Here is a 16879-nt window from a genome sequence, read left to right as displayed (position 1 = left end):
CAGGGGATTTATGGTTAACACTGATGAATTTAATTTATTTTATTTATTTATTTTATTAATATAAGACTGATTTTGACACTGTAATGTATTTATATATGTAAACATAAATATAAAGAATCAGGCGTATGGTACTATTTAAATGCTGCAAAGGGGTTGATACCCAAGTTCTGGCAAAAATCAGAGGTGCCGAAGGAGGAAGACTGGATCAACAGAGTAAATCAGATAAGTAGAATGGAAAAATCTTACTATATGCAGGAAGATAGGATGGAAATATACTATACAAGATGGGAAAAATGGGAAAAATCAGGACTGAAAGAGAAGTATAGAAAACTATAAATTAAGAAACTATTGGGCCTCGAGAGAGTATAGAACGTGCAAAGGGGAGGGAGGGGGAAGGGGGGTGGGAAAGGGTTGGGAGGGAAAGAAAAGATTTATTAGAAGGGGCAAGGTAGAAATGTATGGAATATTTATATGTATTGTTATCTCTTCTTATGGAATTTTTTTGTAAAAAATGAAAAACTAATAAATATTTAAATTAAAAATATATATATATATGTAAACAGATCAGCTATAGTTAAATATGTGCCCTGGGGCAGGTAGTCAGCAAGTAATGAAATTACTGAATCAGCACGATAGTCAGGCATGTAGCTTTCTCAAGAGGGGATCAGCAAAATTAGTCTGCTGTTTCTGTTAGCACTGGTTATCATGAGCAATCTAAGGTTAGACCTGAGTATGCATTTCCAGAGAAAAGTTTTTGTGTTAAAAAAAAAGTGTCTATTTACAGATACCAAGGATCAAGGACAATGAGTTTACGCACTCGCCCACTAATCTCTCATATAAGAAGGGTAATTCATGACAGTGTATGAAAGTTGAAGTGCTATAGCAGTGCACATGTCAAACTGAAAAGGATGGCTCCAACTTTCCAAACAGTCTTTTTTTTCACCACCATTGGTAAGTACATCTGTTATATTTTATATATGGGAATTTCAGCAATGTTCACATGGATATGTGCAGCTAGACACAAAGGTGTCATTAATAAGTCCTAAGGTAGTTTTAGAAACAACTGTAAAGCTAGTATATATTGATGAGATATTAAGTAGGCTGACTTCGAAACCCAGTTGTTTGCTGACTGATACTGTCCATAAATATGTTCAGTCACCAAGTTCCTTAAAGTGGATGTAAACCTAAAATCTGTTCTTTAGCGTGTATGGTATGATTTCCCGCTGTATACAACTTTCTTAAGCATATAAAAGTTTGTGGCTCTCTTACAAAGTTTCTTACCGGGAGAGCACTTCTTGTTGCTGGCTGACAATACTAAAGCCAGCTCTACTTGGATCAAATCTCAGTCGGTTCAGCAGGGACCAGCCAAGATTTGATCCAAGCATGAGCAAGATAATTGTACCCATGTTGATCCATCGATCAACTTGGGTACAACCAGCCTGTCTGATTTTTCACATGTGCTTACTGGCTGCGGTTGTAGCCGCTAGTAGAAATCACTGAGTTCTGCCGACCAGGAAGGCGCCCTGTATCCCTTAGCTGATTTTTAACGTAGACTGTTAGACAGGGCAATTCAGTTGATTTGCAGGCTGGCAGATAAGTGTGCTTGGAAGTCTTTTGTTTGTTTGCTTTTCCATTGTGTTTTTCCATGTGCACCTTGCTGTAAAGGCTAGTTATAGGTTGCGGTGGTTGCCATTTTTTGTACAGTTGATTGAATTGGGTGCAGGGACACACTGGATGCCTTTGCTGCCATTGCGCTATTGCTTGGTGTCACGTGCATCCCTGTGTCTTTAAAGAGGGGTGGGCTCCCTCCAGGCACAGCTAACCTCACCCTATCCATTGATATATGTGCTTCCACTATGGAGGCTCTGAAAATTATAGATTTGGGACAGCAGTATATACAGAGGTCACTTGATGTGGGCACTGCAGCTTATGCATATATTTGCAAATGTGTGAAAGCAAAACTCTCTGTATTTTAATGTAAACTGTTAGACACGATAATTTGGTTGTTTTGCAGGCTGGCTGGTAAGTGTGCTGGGAAATCTTTTGTTTGAGATTTCCCCTCATTTTATTTTGACAAGAGACAAAAGCATGGGAAATATCCCCTAGAGGGCACAATCAGTAATACATTCGACTTATTTCAAAACAAAAAAAATAGACAAAATTTTGTCTGAAAGGAGATTGTGAACCTGTGCTTTTGTAGCAGGGTGTTAAAGGAGGGTTGGTGGTGACTACTTTCACCACAAACTGCTTCCTCAAAGTACACCACCAAGGGACACATGGCAGGATTGTGTCTTGGGGCTTGCTTGATGTATAGAGAACAGTTCAATCACATGACTGCTGCTGTACTATGGGCAATACAGGGAACCCTGCAGAGAACCAAATTTTCATCTGCAGTGGATTCTGGTTGGCCATCTTAGGGAAGCCTGTGCTTAGTAAAACACAGGATTCCTGCAAGAAGTGATGGCCATTTTTGCACATCTGAGGAGCAGGCCTGCTTCCAGATGAACTGGGGCCTTTTAAGGGGAGAAGAGTACAGAATTCCTTCTAGCAACCTCTCTGTGAGGGCTTTCACCTTTTGGGAAAAGCAGGAGAACCCTGGCTGGGCCAGGTCAGGGAATGCAGAGTGCTGTGAGTTTTAATGTTGGGAAGGATTTTACCCCTAGTAGCAAAGATTAATTTGGGGGCAGGCATGACAAAAGTTTCACCTTTTAAGGGACTGACTAAGCACTCATGTCACCGTGAGCACCTGAGTACTAGAAGTTAAAGAATTTTTTTTTTTATACTTGTCTTAAGCCACCATATTGGAAATGCTTCCTTATGATATTGTTTGCTGACAAGTTATGTTGAAATAAAGCTGTTAAAATGCAACTTGAACCCAGCTGGGCATTTTTTGTCTGCACCATACTGGAGTGAAAAGTGATTGAGACTGCTAAAGGCTTCTGTGGTAGAGGAGTAGTTGGCCTGTACAAGGGAGGGCACTGTGATGGAAAAAAACGTTTGGGTCTTCCAGTTGCTGAAGTGAACTGGCCACTCAGGGTTGCAGCACCCCCTTGTACAGTTGTGTTCAAAATAATAGCAGTCAGACATCACTAACCTGATCAATCACTGTTTTTGGTAGAAATGATATTTCTAAATGGCAAATAATTTACTAGCAGGTGTAGTAGAATTACTGCCCTTATTTAAGGAAGGAAGGCAGAAAATGTTGTACATACTGGCTACAGTGCATTTCTCTCTGAAATTCTGAGGAAAATGGGTCGTTCCAGACATTGTTCAGAAGAACAGCGTACCTTGATTAAAAGGTTGATTGGAGAGGGGAAAACATATAAAGAAGTGCAGAAAATGATAGACTGCTCAGCTAAAATGATTACAAATGCTTTAAAATGGCAACCAAAACCTGAAAGACGTGGAAGAAAGCGAAAAATTACCATTCGAATGGATAGAAGAATAGCCAAAATGGCAAGGACTCAGCCAACAATCAGCTCCAGGAAGATCAAAGAAGGTGTAAAGTTACCTGTGAGTACTGTTACAATTAGAAGACGCCTATATGAAGCCAAGCTATCTGCAAGAAGCCCCCGCAAAGTCCCACTGTTGAAAAAAGACGTGATGAAGAGGTTACAATTTGCCAAAAAGCACATTGACTGGCCTAAAGAGAAATGGCACAACATTTTGTGGACTGATGAAAGTAAGATTGTTCTTTTTGGGTCTAGTGGCCAGGGGCAGTTTGTCAGACGACCCCCAAACACTGAATTCAAGCCACAGTACACTGTGAAGACAGTGAAGCATGGTTGTTCAAGCATCATGATATGGGGATGTTTCTCATACTACGGTGTTGGGACTATTTATCGCATACCAGGGATCATGGATCAGTTTGAATACATCAGAATACTTGAAGAGGTCATGCTGTCTTATGCTGAAGAGGAAATGCCCTTGAAATGGGTGTTCCAACAAGACAATGACTCCAAACACAACAGTAAACGTGCAACATCTTGGTTCCAGACCAGCAAGATTGACGTTATGGAGTTGCCAGCCCAATCCCCGGATCTTAATCCAATAGAAAACTTGTGGGGTGACATCAAAAATGCAGTTTCTGAGGCAAAACCAAGAAATAGAGAAGAACTGTAGTCCATTCATCCTGGGCTGGAATACCTGTTCACAGGTGCCAGAAGTTGGTTGACTCCATGCAACACAAATGTACAGCAGTTCTCAGAAACAGTGCTTATACAACTAAATATTAATGAAGTGATTCAAAGGAAAGCAAAATCTTCAAACATTTTTCAGTTTATATAGTGAATGTTTGAGTTTGTAAAGAAGAATACAAAAACTGCTATTTTTTTGAACAGTTTAATATTCACTTTTCTTCAATTTGTTTAGAGGAACAACACAAATTTGATATATTTTTCTTCATGGTTTTATTTGGAATAGAATGTGTAGTGTTCCCAATGCATTTGTGTGTATAGAAATAAAAGCAATTAGAAGGACTTTGAGCTTTATTCACTTTTTTCAACACACTACTATTATTTTGAACACAACTGTACATTGCCTAGAGATATTGTGAATCTAGAGGCCACTTGAGCCAACCTCTATGATGTTAAAGTGTGTAATGGTGACCTGTAGATATAGCCTGCGTTACTGCCCCTCCCATATCTGCATTTTATAGAAAGCCATTGCAGGTTTCTGAGGTTTGACAGAACGGTTGCAATTCTGATGTATTCCAGGCACTAGCGGAAGGCTGACCTCAACAATCTGCTTCATGTGGAGTCTAGACTAACCTACACATTGATCTGAAGTTTTGTATTTTTCTATTTCATGTGCTTTTCATTGCATGTGTTAGGTGCTCACAAAACTGATAAATCAATTTAGGTTATATCAGTTCTCAGCCAAAATCTTTTTGATTGGGCAGGTTTGATTCCCAATCTACATAGATTAAATCTATTATAGAGAGAAACGACATATTACAATAACTGGAAGTATACTCCCAGTTGTTGGCGTCTGTGAAAAATAACTGGTAATATTTGTAGACCTTGCTGGCAAAATTAAAAGTTGAATTATAGCATAGTAAATTAAGTTCTTCCTTTAATCCATTCAGTCTTGCAGATACAGCTTTTTGCCAACAGCTGTCAAATTTCAGTTTTTAGAATCTTAGAAAGGCATTTTAGAACCACTTGCCATTTTACAACCACATTAGAAGTGCATACATCTACGGGCTGGATCACATCATGACCCACTATGCTACAAAGCATACATTTTTATGTGCTGAGTTAGACAGTCCATTAAAAATTAACTTTTTAGAGCAGGGTTCTCCAAAGCACCAACGTGTATATACTGCATTACTGCACATTACTGCAATATGCTGGTGTGAATGACCTCTAAATCTTTGCTAACAATTTCTTAGGGGAGTTCATATGGAATAAGGTCAGCTAAAGTGCCTCTGCAGATGCCCCCTTTCTACATGCTGTGTGTTTTCTTTTAATTTTGTACATATGTTTCTGGAAACTTCATGAAGGCATGTGCTGTATAAAGCTTTTTAACTTACGTGTCCTAGAGTTGAAGGCATTACATTGGCTAGGTAAAAGAAGTAGTGTAATATTTATCAGTTTTAAAATAATGATAATAAAGTGATGGATTAGAGCAAATAGCTCAGCTATATAAATAGAAACGATGTTTGCAATCCAAAATGACCTGTCATAAAATACATCATGAAACACATAAAATAGTGCTAAACTCAAGTATCACAAAAGTAAGAAAAAAGTGCCCATCAAAGGTTCAGCAAAGATTGTCCATATATAGACTCAAAGTAACTATCGAAGTCTGCACAAACCAGTAGTGAGGCAACCCACAGGGATATTTGCAAACTCCTAACAAATATATGGTAGGGCAAATGCAACACCTAACAGTGAAATGATAATAAGATGATGGATGGTGCAAATGACTCAACGAAACAATGTGTGCAACCCAAAGTACATCATCATAAAATGAACCATGAAACACATAAAATAGTGCCAAACACAAGTATCACAAAAGGAAGAAAAAAGTATCAATCTAACAGTTCAGCAAAGGTTGGCCATCACAGTGATATAATTTGATCCAATTAGCAATGAGTGAAGAATGCACTTTAACTTCTATAACCCAAATCCATAGGAGACGAGAATACGGCACTTATGAGCCAGAGGTAGGTATTGCACTTACTGAGATTTGTAGCCCCAGTTAGAGGCAAATAACATGTATACACCTTACGGGGCTGAATAAGTCTTTCACGAAGGTAAATCTGAGACACAGATGGTAAACAAAAAAACTTCCTTACAGGGCTTATAACACTCCCTTACCCTCGGTTCACATCTGTGCATGTGGTGCCACTGCGGGACCTGCACAAATGCCTGCAGCTGCACCACCCACACAAAGGGTGCTATTAATTCTAATGGCTCACCGCCCGCACTGGAAATCGCAACCGTACTGGGAACCTCAGTTTCTGTGTATGGGCTGCGATTTCCAAAGTAGTGCAAAGACTTTTTCCCTGCATGTCCTGGGGCATGGGAGTCCATTCAAATGAATTGGCTCTTATGCCCATACAAATCACGGCCTGCACGACCTCACAGATGTGAACCAGGGCTTACGCTATCCAAAATGAGAAAAAAAGTTTTGCCTACAGTTCTACTTTAGAACAAATAGACTGTGTACTTTGCAAGTTGCTCCAGAGCTTAGTAAATGAGGTAAAGCTTCACTTTACAAAGAATACCCAATCACATGCAAGGGAAAAAAAATAGTGTTTGCTTGCACATTATTGGATGATGGAAGTCAGAAGAGCTCCCCCTCATTTTCTAAGCTCTGGAGCAACTTCACATGCAAACTGCACACTTATATGCGCCTCTAGTAAATCCACCCCATTACATGTAATAAAATCTTTCTAATTTCTCGTTATTTCGGCAGATTTTCAGAAACTTTTTTTTGTATGTATACACAAGCATATACATCACTTGCTGCAAAAATACTCCCAATCACTCCAAACATGAACACACTGTATATCTTATGTAGTGGGGATTTAAATTTTTCACAGTTATTTTAGACATATCTTTTGATAAGTTCCCACTGACATAGCTGATCTTTTTAGCTATCTATAAAGGGGTAATTCTTCCCAGTGACCACAAGTGTTAGGAACATTCTTCCCAGTGATCATCACACTAACGTATTATGAGTTGTAGATATAGAAATTAATAGCAGGGGTCTTCTGAGACTGGAAAGTTATTTCAATGGTTCCTCTGTGTTGAAAAGGTTGAGAAAGACTCCTTGAAAGTGTAACTAAAGGCAAAACTTTCTTTTTCATTTTAGATAGAGTAATGGAGGGTTAGAACCCCTGTTTTTTTGCCATCTGTGGGAGATTTCCCTTCACTTCCTATCCCACTGCCAAAACAGGAAGTGAGAGGAAATGCCTGCAAATTAATGGAATCCCTTGGGGTCCCACCAGGTCAGAGAACTATGGTGTCTTCACCATAGTTGAGTTTGGAGTGTGACTGTTTGAGGTTGTGGACAGGTGTCTTTTATACTGATAACAAGTTCAAACAGGTGCCATTGATACAGGTAATGAGTGCAGGACAGAGGAGCCTCTTAAAGAAGAAGGTACAGGTCTGTGAGAACCAGGAATCTTGCTTGTTTGTAGGTGACCAAATACTTATTTTCCACCATAATTTGCAAATAAATTCTTTCCAAATCAGCCAATGTGATTGTCAGGATTTGTTTTCTCATTTTGTCTCTCATAGTTGAGGTCTACCTATGATGCCAATTACAGGCCTCTCTCATCTTTTTAAGTGAGAGAACTTGCACAATTGGTGGCTGACTAAATACTTTTTTGCCCCACTGTATCTGTTAGGAGTTTGCATATATCCCTGTAGGTTCCTCACGAACCTGTTAGTGCAGTCTTTAATAGTTACTTAGAGTCTATATATTGACAATCTTTGCTGAACCTTTGATGGACATTTTTTTCTTACTTTTGTGATACTTGAGTTTGGTACTATCTTATGTGTTTCATGATTTATTTTATGACAGTGTATTTTGGGTTGCAGATATTTTTTTATATAGTTGAGTTATTTGCACCATCCATCACTTTATCCTCATTTTACTATTAGGCACTGCATTTACTCTATATCTGTTAGAAATTAGCAAATATCAATGAGCAAGTTGCCTCACTACCTATTAGCGCAGACTTCAATGGTTACTTTGAGTTTAAAATAATGATGCTGTTATCTTTTATGACCAAACTAACACCACATTGCTATTATTTTTGACACTTATACTGCTAAATATGTTAATGATTATTTCTATTTCTAATGTATATATTTACTATTTTCTAGGCTTGAGTTTTGCAGCGCCAAGTGGAAGACAAGTTCGGTGGTGTACGATATCAGATCTTGAGCAGAAGAAGTGCAATGATCTAGTGGGATCCTGTAATGTCCCTGACTTTACCCTTGTTTGTGTGCATAAATCCTCCACTGAGGGCTGTATGACAGCTATAAAGGTAATCATTGTTGCTGATTTGTATAGTCACATCACAACACTGTTTTGCTGCACTGCACAGTGAGGACATTTAGGGAGCTATATATAAAATATTTTGCCAAGTATTTATATATGAAACAGTATAAAAGGGCAATGTGCAAAGATCAATATCATATATCATTCAGTTAATTAGAAATCAGCTATCACTGATCTGATTACGGTAGATTCAATTTTACACTTTATATTCAGTGCAATTATTGTTCTCTGAACTGTTGCTGTATAAACATGTGTATCCACTAGCTTCATCTGTTATATATACTGTAAAAATTTTGAACAGGAAACTAACCTATATACATGATCCAGATATGGAGCTGTAAATTTCACCAGCTTGGCATTTTCATCATTCTGCCATTTCAATTTAAACTACTTTAAAAAATAGAAATTAAAAAAAATGTTAAAAAAACAAGCTCAGCTACAGTCAAATCTGGATAAAGCATCTGTCAGGTTTTTATTGATGCATGTCTTAAAAGATGTTTTTTTTACTGTCTTGGTCTCATTGGAGAGATTTCCCCTTACCTCCTTTACTCGTGATAGAGCTCACAGGGAGCTGGGAAAATTCTCAAATGGGTAATTCCCTTTCCCCCTGTTAACAGAGCCCTGATTCCTTTCCAGCAATGACCAGGCAGGCCAAGGGCCTCTCCCACCATCTGCCTGCTCAGGAACATCTGTAACGTGGAGAAGCTCATATTTGGTCACTCACATTCTCCAGGCTTAAGGTCCACCCCAGAAATAAGTAATGTCCATAACCTTTTAAGGTTCTTACTGTAGCAGAAGAAGAATAAACAGTTCTTTCATAACACAACCATCACCTCCACTCTTTCAGTACCAACATCATAATTCTGCACAATGTAAGTCCAACATTAACACCAGATGGCTGCCCAACTTTTTTATAGTCCTCACCATAGGTCCTCCATAAATGGGATTTCTATCTGAGCCTGTTATGGGCCTACCCCAAAGAGTTAAATTCCTAAGATTACAAACTTATGTATCAGTATACTAGGGGTAGCCTTTTCCCATCATGCTCTGCCTCAGGCTCTTCCAGATCAAGATTATAAAGGACAGACTAGCCCTACCCACTATGTCTACCCAGGGGAGGGGTTTCACTAAAGGGGTACTAATCCCTGCTTACACCACCATTTATAATCCTGGTGTCAAAGGGAAAAAAAGTGAGAGAACGAATCCCTAAAGAAAAAATAGACAGCATTAAACCTTTCCACTGTCTATACCAAAAAGGAACTGAGCTTTAGATGGGACTCCAGACTGTTTTATAGCTTATGACGCCAATACTATCCTATATATTTTGCATTTTAATACTTCTGAATATTTTCAGCTGCCTTTATCATGAACACCATTAGGTAGCTGTTATTAGTATGCTAAACAATGAATTACAAAAATTCACTGCCAGTAAAAATCTGATTTATTAACAAACTTATTTCAGGATGGACAAGCAGATTCTATGTTCTTAGATAGTGGAGCTTCAATGGATCCTTATAGTCTGAAGCCAATTATTTCAGAACCGTACAGTTCCCAAAAAGGTAAGTCTTAAGCCTAGAATTTATGACACAGACCATATTACCATGTTGTCACAATAAATTACCTAATTAGACTACATCTAAAACAGCTAAAATAAACAAGTATTTGTTGAGCTTGTTTTTTTAAAATGAATTCACGTCTAGAAGAGAACAATGTATACATGCAGGACTCAAACTCTGAAAGACAGGTTGCTCCCTACATCAGAGAGACAAGTCTTTAAGTGACATAAGAAAGTACAAAAGCCCTCAAACCTATTAGCACAGAGGCTGTGCTAGCTGTCACGTAAGATGGAGATGCTAGTAGGCATGAACTTGGATTCTGTCTGAACCTAGAAGTTAGCTGCCACTGCTGGCCCAATGAGTTATGGTCAGGAGATTGCAATGACATTGACTTAATATGGTCATGTGCCTATATTGGGTCAGATAATTGCAGAAGCCCCCCCCCCCCCCACACACACACACACACACAATCTCCTGGGACATATCACATGTACCAGGAGGTAGTGGGACCAGTCTGAAAGTGCAGTGTGTCTCACACATGGGTACTGGGAGCCAAACGCAGTGTCCCTACTGCACTGGTTGTGACTTGAGGTGTCCTAGTGGGGACACACTGAAACTTCTCTCACTAATTGCCTAAACCTAGGCAGGGAGCTGCGGACATGTTAAATCAACATTAAGGCAGATCTCCCAAACTTGGAAGCAAGCAGCACTTGCACAGTTTTCTCAATGTGACCCATGGCCAAGCCTCTTACACTGTCAACTCTAAGACTAAACTTCTAGACTAAACTACTTGTTAGAGAAAACCACTTCCCAAGTGTGCAGCATTTAGGAACCGGTACTGCAGAGGCTGTCTCCACGAACACAGCAATTCCTGTCACTTCACTCCCAGTGACATATCCAACTGCACTTACTAGATACTGGGAATGTTCTTTAATGTAACTACATGCTCCAATGACCTCCAGGCTAGGTCCCTAAGTACTCTGTGCCACAGTGTCCCAGTATGTGTAGGGCACTGTTTGCCAGTGAAGGGGGCAAGCATACCACCTCTTCCCTATCATAGTAACTATCACCCTTGTCAAGTCACTCATTCCCTGGCTTGTTGGCTGAATTAGCAAAGATACTGTACATGTATGGTTGTCTCTAGTAATGAAAATATAGCCTATAATAGCAAGTATCCTCCATGCTGGACTATCTATACTGTATCTACACTCACCTACAGTCACATGGATATAATAAACCCCGTTCCATTGATACACTGTGCATGCACCCCTCCAGAGAGACTTCAGAGAAGACATTAAACGGAATGACAAAAGTCTTAGACTGAAAGACTCAAATAATGCACAAGCATACAGGCACAGTTCCTTCAAGCAGCTTTATGTACATTCCTGTAGAGAGTTCTTTAAGTGCCCCATAAACTGGCTGTACCTTAGGCAGATGGAAAGGCAGGTAGCAAGCATTTCTTTAAAGTTCATTATCTGGCAGTTATCCACAAAGGCAGTAAGTCCATAACTGGTAGCTAAGAATCCATAAAAGTTCTCTTGTACCCAACCCCATAGGGAACGCTGGCTGAGTCCGCCAGATGGGGGCACAGATTGACAGAGTGACAGCCTACATCTTAGCAGTATTTCCAGCAGCCTCTCTGTAGGGCACTGAGCAGACCCTTTTTATATGGCATGACTTGCAAGAGGCGACAGTACCGGGAAACAAAGGTTGGCCACACTGGCAACAGTGTAGCAGAATTAAAACCCTTTATTGGAATCTTAAAAGGCAATATAATACGAACATGACAGCTCCAAGACTGGACAGAGAAACAATAAATGCGTTTCACACAAACACGTGTTTAGTCATTACTTAGTCAGTATTAGCTAAACACGTGTTCATGTGAAACACATTTACTGTTTTTCTGTCCAGTCTTGCAGCTGTCATGTTCTTATTGCCTGTTAAGATTCCAATAAAGGGTTTTAATTCTGCTACACCATTGCCAGTGAGGCCAACCTTTGTTTCCTGGCACTGTTCCATGGATCAGATCAGCATCAATGTGTCTATAGAGGAGCTATGTGATCCAGCACTCACCTGAAGAGATCTGTTTGCTCTTCTTTGCAAGGGGCGACAACCTTGCAGGAAAAACATTAACCCTCTGCAGAGTTACCTCCAGTTCAGCAGGTCAACTCAAGTACACAGTACACACATCTACACTGTAGCAGTTATATTGAAAAACAGCACAGTGGAATCAGACAGCTACAGAACATAAGTCAGCACAAAGGAAAAGCTTTAACCCTTTGGACACACCTGCTTACATGCTACTGTTTCTGGATAGTAAAACATTTATTAATGTGTTCTCTGTATTCTCTATACTTTCCTGTATATGTTGACAGAATTGTCAAAATGTTTGATGGAACGTCAGGAAGCTCTGGGAGGAGACGAGAAAGTGATAGGTCAGTTTGTTCCTCATTGTGATGAAAAGGGCGATTACCAACCACAGCAGTGCCATGGCAGCACCGGGTACTGCTGGTGTGTTAATGCAATTGGAGAAGAGATTGCTGGAACAAAAACTCCACCTGGACAAACACCGGCTACATGTAAAAAACATGGTAATACTCAGTTCTACAACTTCTCTACATATGTCTGTCACAAATATAATTATTTACATTATCATACTGATTGATTCTGGAGAAGTCTTTGGTGAGTGAGGGCCTAGAAAAGCTAGATATTACCTTGTCTTCTTGCGTAGGTCAAGTTCTTGAGCTGACACCCACCTATTGCTGTCATAGCCATAGAATCACAAAATTAGAAATATAGTCACATTAAGCACACCAGCTGAAATTTGTCACTTGGGTGCATCAGATGGCTGAAAAGCCCCTTATGAACATTCTTGTTGAAAAAAAAGTTGTTGTCCTGGGATGGACCTGCAAAAGAATCCTTTGAAAAAAAGAGATTAAAGAGACATTGTACCCACTCAGCTTGGTTTTAGGTGCACAGGCCCAGTCAGCAAAAGGATGTGCGGGTGTCCATGTGCCCCAAGGCAGCTTTGTCACCCTAGGTTGAAATCCAGCCATGCTTGTTAGACTAGTGCAAATGGCTTCTGAAGTTAACACAAGTAAATGCACACTAAAATAGTCTTGGCATTTGATAGACACAAAGATCTGCCTGTAAATTATTAATTTTATATTGAGAAGAGCAGTGCAAGATATGAGTCTCTGGAGAACCAGTTCACTCAGATTGTGTTTCCTGCTCCCTGACTGCCACTCAATATAATTGAGAGGGTGTTCACTTAATTAAAAATCATGAAAAACAAGTTCATGTGAATTCTGCAACTTTATCATGCCCTCAGATGATCTTTTCCTGGATGAACAATGCTGTTTTCTAGCCCCTAGATCAGTCATTTAAATTGGGGTTTGGGATTGTTTCAAATGAGGATTAAAGAGGAACTTTTGTATTTTAACTTCCTTTTAAATGTACACATGAAAGAGGTCAGCTTAATGTAAAATACCTTATGTAATATACAGCCATGGCCAAAATTATTGGCACCCCTGCATTTCTGTCAGATAATGCACCACTTCGCCCTGAAAATTGTTGCAATCACAAATATTTAGACATTCTCATGTTTATTTATTTTGTTAATTGGTATGACACAAAAAGTGGAGAAACAAAAAGCCAAATCTGACACATTCCACGCAAAACCCCAAAAATGGATTGGCCAAAATTATTGGCCCCCATGAATTTAATATTTGGTAGCACACCTCTTGGAAAAAATAACTGAAATCAATCACTTCCTGTAACTATCAATGAGTTTCTTACATGTCTCTACTGGAATTTTGGACCACTCTTCTTTCTCTAACTGCTCCAGGTCTCTCAGATTGGAAGGGTTCCTTTTCCCAACTGCTGTTTTGAGACCTTTCCACAGTTGCTCTATGGGATTGAGATCTGGACTCATTGCTGGCCAGTTCAGTACTCTTCAGTGCTTTGTCTCATTGTCCTGCTGTAAGACCCATGACCTCTGATGGAGACCCAACTTTCTGACACTGGGCCCAACATTGCACTGCAGAATTCTTTGGTAGTCTTCATATTTCATAACATCCAAACTGTCAAGACATCTAGTGCCTGAAGCAGCAAAGCAACCCCAAATCATCAGTGTACCTCCAAAATGTGTGACTGTAGGAACTGTATTCTTATCTTTAAAGGCCCCATTGCTTTTTCTGAAAAGAGTACAATGATGGGCTTTACCAAAAAGCTGTAATTTTGTTTCGGTGGTCCACAGCACATTCTCCCAAAAGGATTTTGGCTTTCTCAGGTAAGTTTTGGCACGCTCCAATCTGGCTTTTTTATGTTTCTGTGTCAGAAGTAGGATCCTCCTGCTTTTACTACCATAGTGTCCCTTTTCTTTCAAATGGTGATGTATAGTGTGAGCTAAACATACAGTATTTCACAGAAGTGAGTACACTCCTCACATTTTTGTCAATATTTTATTATATCTTTTCATGTGACAACACTGAAGAAATTACACTTTGCTACAATGTAAAGTAGTCAGTGTAAAGCTTGTATAACAGTGTAAATTTTCTGTCCCCTCAAAATAACTCAATACACAGCCATGTGTATTTTCACCGACTGAATGACATCACTCCTCTCCATGACAACAGCAGCCCACAGCCTGGCATCTCCCACTGCCATGTAACTGTGTGCACATGACACACTACACACACTCGGATTGGTGGCTGCCAATTGTTGTCTAGCAATGGCAATTCTGAGTCTCGCCAGTGTTTTCTGATCGGCACATCTGGCTAGTGTGCCTAATCAACAATACGCATTTAAGCCACAACTGCTGGGCATGCCATAAGGTGATTTTTAACATACATAGGGATATGTGCATTGGGACTATCTCTAACGAAATTTGGTATATTTTGGCAGGATTATGACATCCTGAGAAGTCAGAGGAGGGGGGTGGGGATCTTTTTCTTGGTTTTGTTTGGTGGTTTGTGTATATATATTTTGTATAGTCACTGCTGTACTTTTATCACATGCCTGATGAAGGAGTCCTGCCCGGATCTTCTTATAAATAAATCTTCTCAATAAAAACCTCTTTGGACCATATTTGGAGATCCATGGTGTGCTGGCGAATATGTACATTTGCCTATGTTTCCAGTCCCAGCTGGTAGTTGCTACAGCACCTGCTATTGATGAGCCATGTTTCCAGGAATCTGTGCGATGGGAATATAGACAAGATTGTATAGTATGAGCTGACACAGTTGTACCCTGTGCCTGAAGATCAGCTTGACTTTGTCTAGAAGTTGATCGAAGTTCTTTAGCCACCATTAAAACAATCCTTTGTTGCAATCTTTGATCAATTTTCATCTTTTGTCTGCTTACAGGGAGCTTAGCTACAGTGGCATGGGCTGTAAACTTCTTGACAATGTTGTGCACAGTGGACACAGGAGCATTAAGATCTCTGGAGATGGACTTGCAACCTTGAGATTGTCCAACATTTTTGTTCTCAAATCCTCACAGTTCTTTGCTGCTCTTTCTCTTCTCCATGCTCCATGTGGCACACAGAGACACACAAGAGAAAGGTTGAGTCAATTCTCCACCATCACAAACTTGGAATGCTGTTGCTTCTTACAATTTTGAGAAGGTGCCAATTTTTTTTTTCATTCTTGCTGTATGTTGTGCTACAGCAAAAGTGACATTTATAACAATGAAATAAGCACACAGACATCTTCAAAAGCCCCTTTCCCCAAAAAAACACAAACAGACCCTTTTTATCTTTTTTTTCTAAGAAGCTGGAAATTAATTGTCATTTACCAGCAATTTTAAACATGTTTTTCTTTGTAGATGTCAATGCTATGGAGAACATTCTGTACATCAGAGATGAGTTCTTTCACAGGCAAGATTAGGTCACCCCCAGGCATTTTATTTAAAGGAATTAGATATTTTTAATATTTCATTTTAAGCATTAAAAATCACTGCTCCTGGTCAAATGGAAGTAAAAAAAAAGTGTTTGTTTTTTTGCATTAGACTATGTTCCCCAGGGAAGTGCCCATGCCACCCATGCTATTTTCTGACATCATATCGCCTATTAGCACAGGAAATAGGCATTTTTAATTTGATATTTTCAGCTCCCATTCATTACAATGAGGTTTGGGTTCAGCCTCAAAACTCATTTGAAGTTTGAAGAACCTTGCTCAAACTGAACCCAGGGCAGTCCAGCTCATATCTAGTGGTCAGATGCTCACAAACATTTGGCCATAAGGAGTGTATATAACAAAATGTATAAAAGAATTGAGCAATTTTTTATTTTTGATTAGTGAAACATTCTTGTAAAATGCACCAAAACAGCAACTATTAAGTACTGACCTCCTACAAGCTCATATAGGTGTGATGGTCAGGTACCCACAAACAGCTGGCCATGTTGTTTATGGGTTCTCATTAAAAATCTTTCTCAGAGAAACTACAATAACTGTAACTGAAAACGATTATGTATAGACTTAAAGGATAAGTTCACCATACAATAGTTGTAACACTATGTACAGCCTGGACCTAGGATCCTCAGGATTCCACAGGAACAGTGATTCATTTGATATATAACACATGTGCATGCAGACACCAAAAGGAATTTTGAGCTTCATCTAATTTCCAGAAACCTCTCTTCTTACTGCTTGTTTTCCCTTTTGCAGTCTCTCCATTACAGTTCTGTACATGTGTATTACCAACTTCTGGCACATCTATACCTCCACCTGGAAATTGGAGTAGTATTGTTGGAGAAAATGAGGAACTCTTTCAATGTAGTGCAGCATGTAGATACCTAGGTT

At 39.4% G+C, this 16879-nt stretch overlaps 1 protein-coding gene across 1 annotated transcript in view; it reads left to right on the top strand.

Annotated features, from left to right (window-relative positions):
- Positions 1–803: 803 nt before the first annotated feature.
- The window catches only part of LOC149459183 (uncharacterized), a 262257-nt gene continuing 246181 nt past the window's right edge, over positions 804–16879 (top strand). Inside the window, exons 1-4 of the mRNA XM_089681550.1 lie at positions 804–951; positions 8343–8506; positions 9983–10079; positions 12452–12667. Coding sequence (XP_089537676.1) covers positions 909–951; positions 8343–8506; positions 9983–10079; positions 12452–12667 — 520 coding nt within the window. The 5' untranslated portion in view covers positions 804–908. The remainder of the gene's footprint in view (positions 952–8342; positions 8507–9982; positions 10080–12451; positions 12668–16879) is intronic.

The sequence above is a fragment of the Staurois parvus genome, unplaced genomic scaffold (assembly GCF_062004578.1).
Source record: "Staurois parvus isolate SC_StPar_1 unplaced genomic scaffold, SC_StPar_1.0 ptg000270l, whole genome shotgun sequence".
In the NCBI taxonomy this organism is placed as follows: Eukaryota; Metazoa; Chordata; class Amphibia; order Anura; family Ranidae; genus Staurois; species Staurois parvus.
The sequence above is the reverse complement of the archived record's forward strand: the minus strand, read 5'-3'. Positions and strand labels throughout refer to the sequence as shown.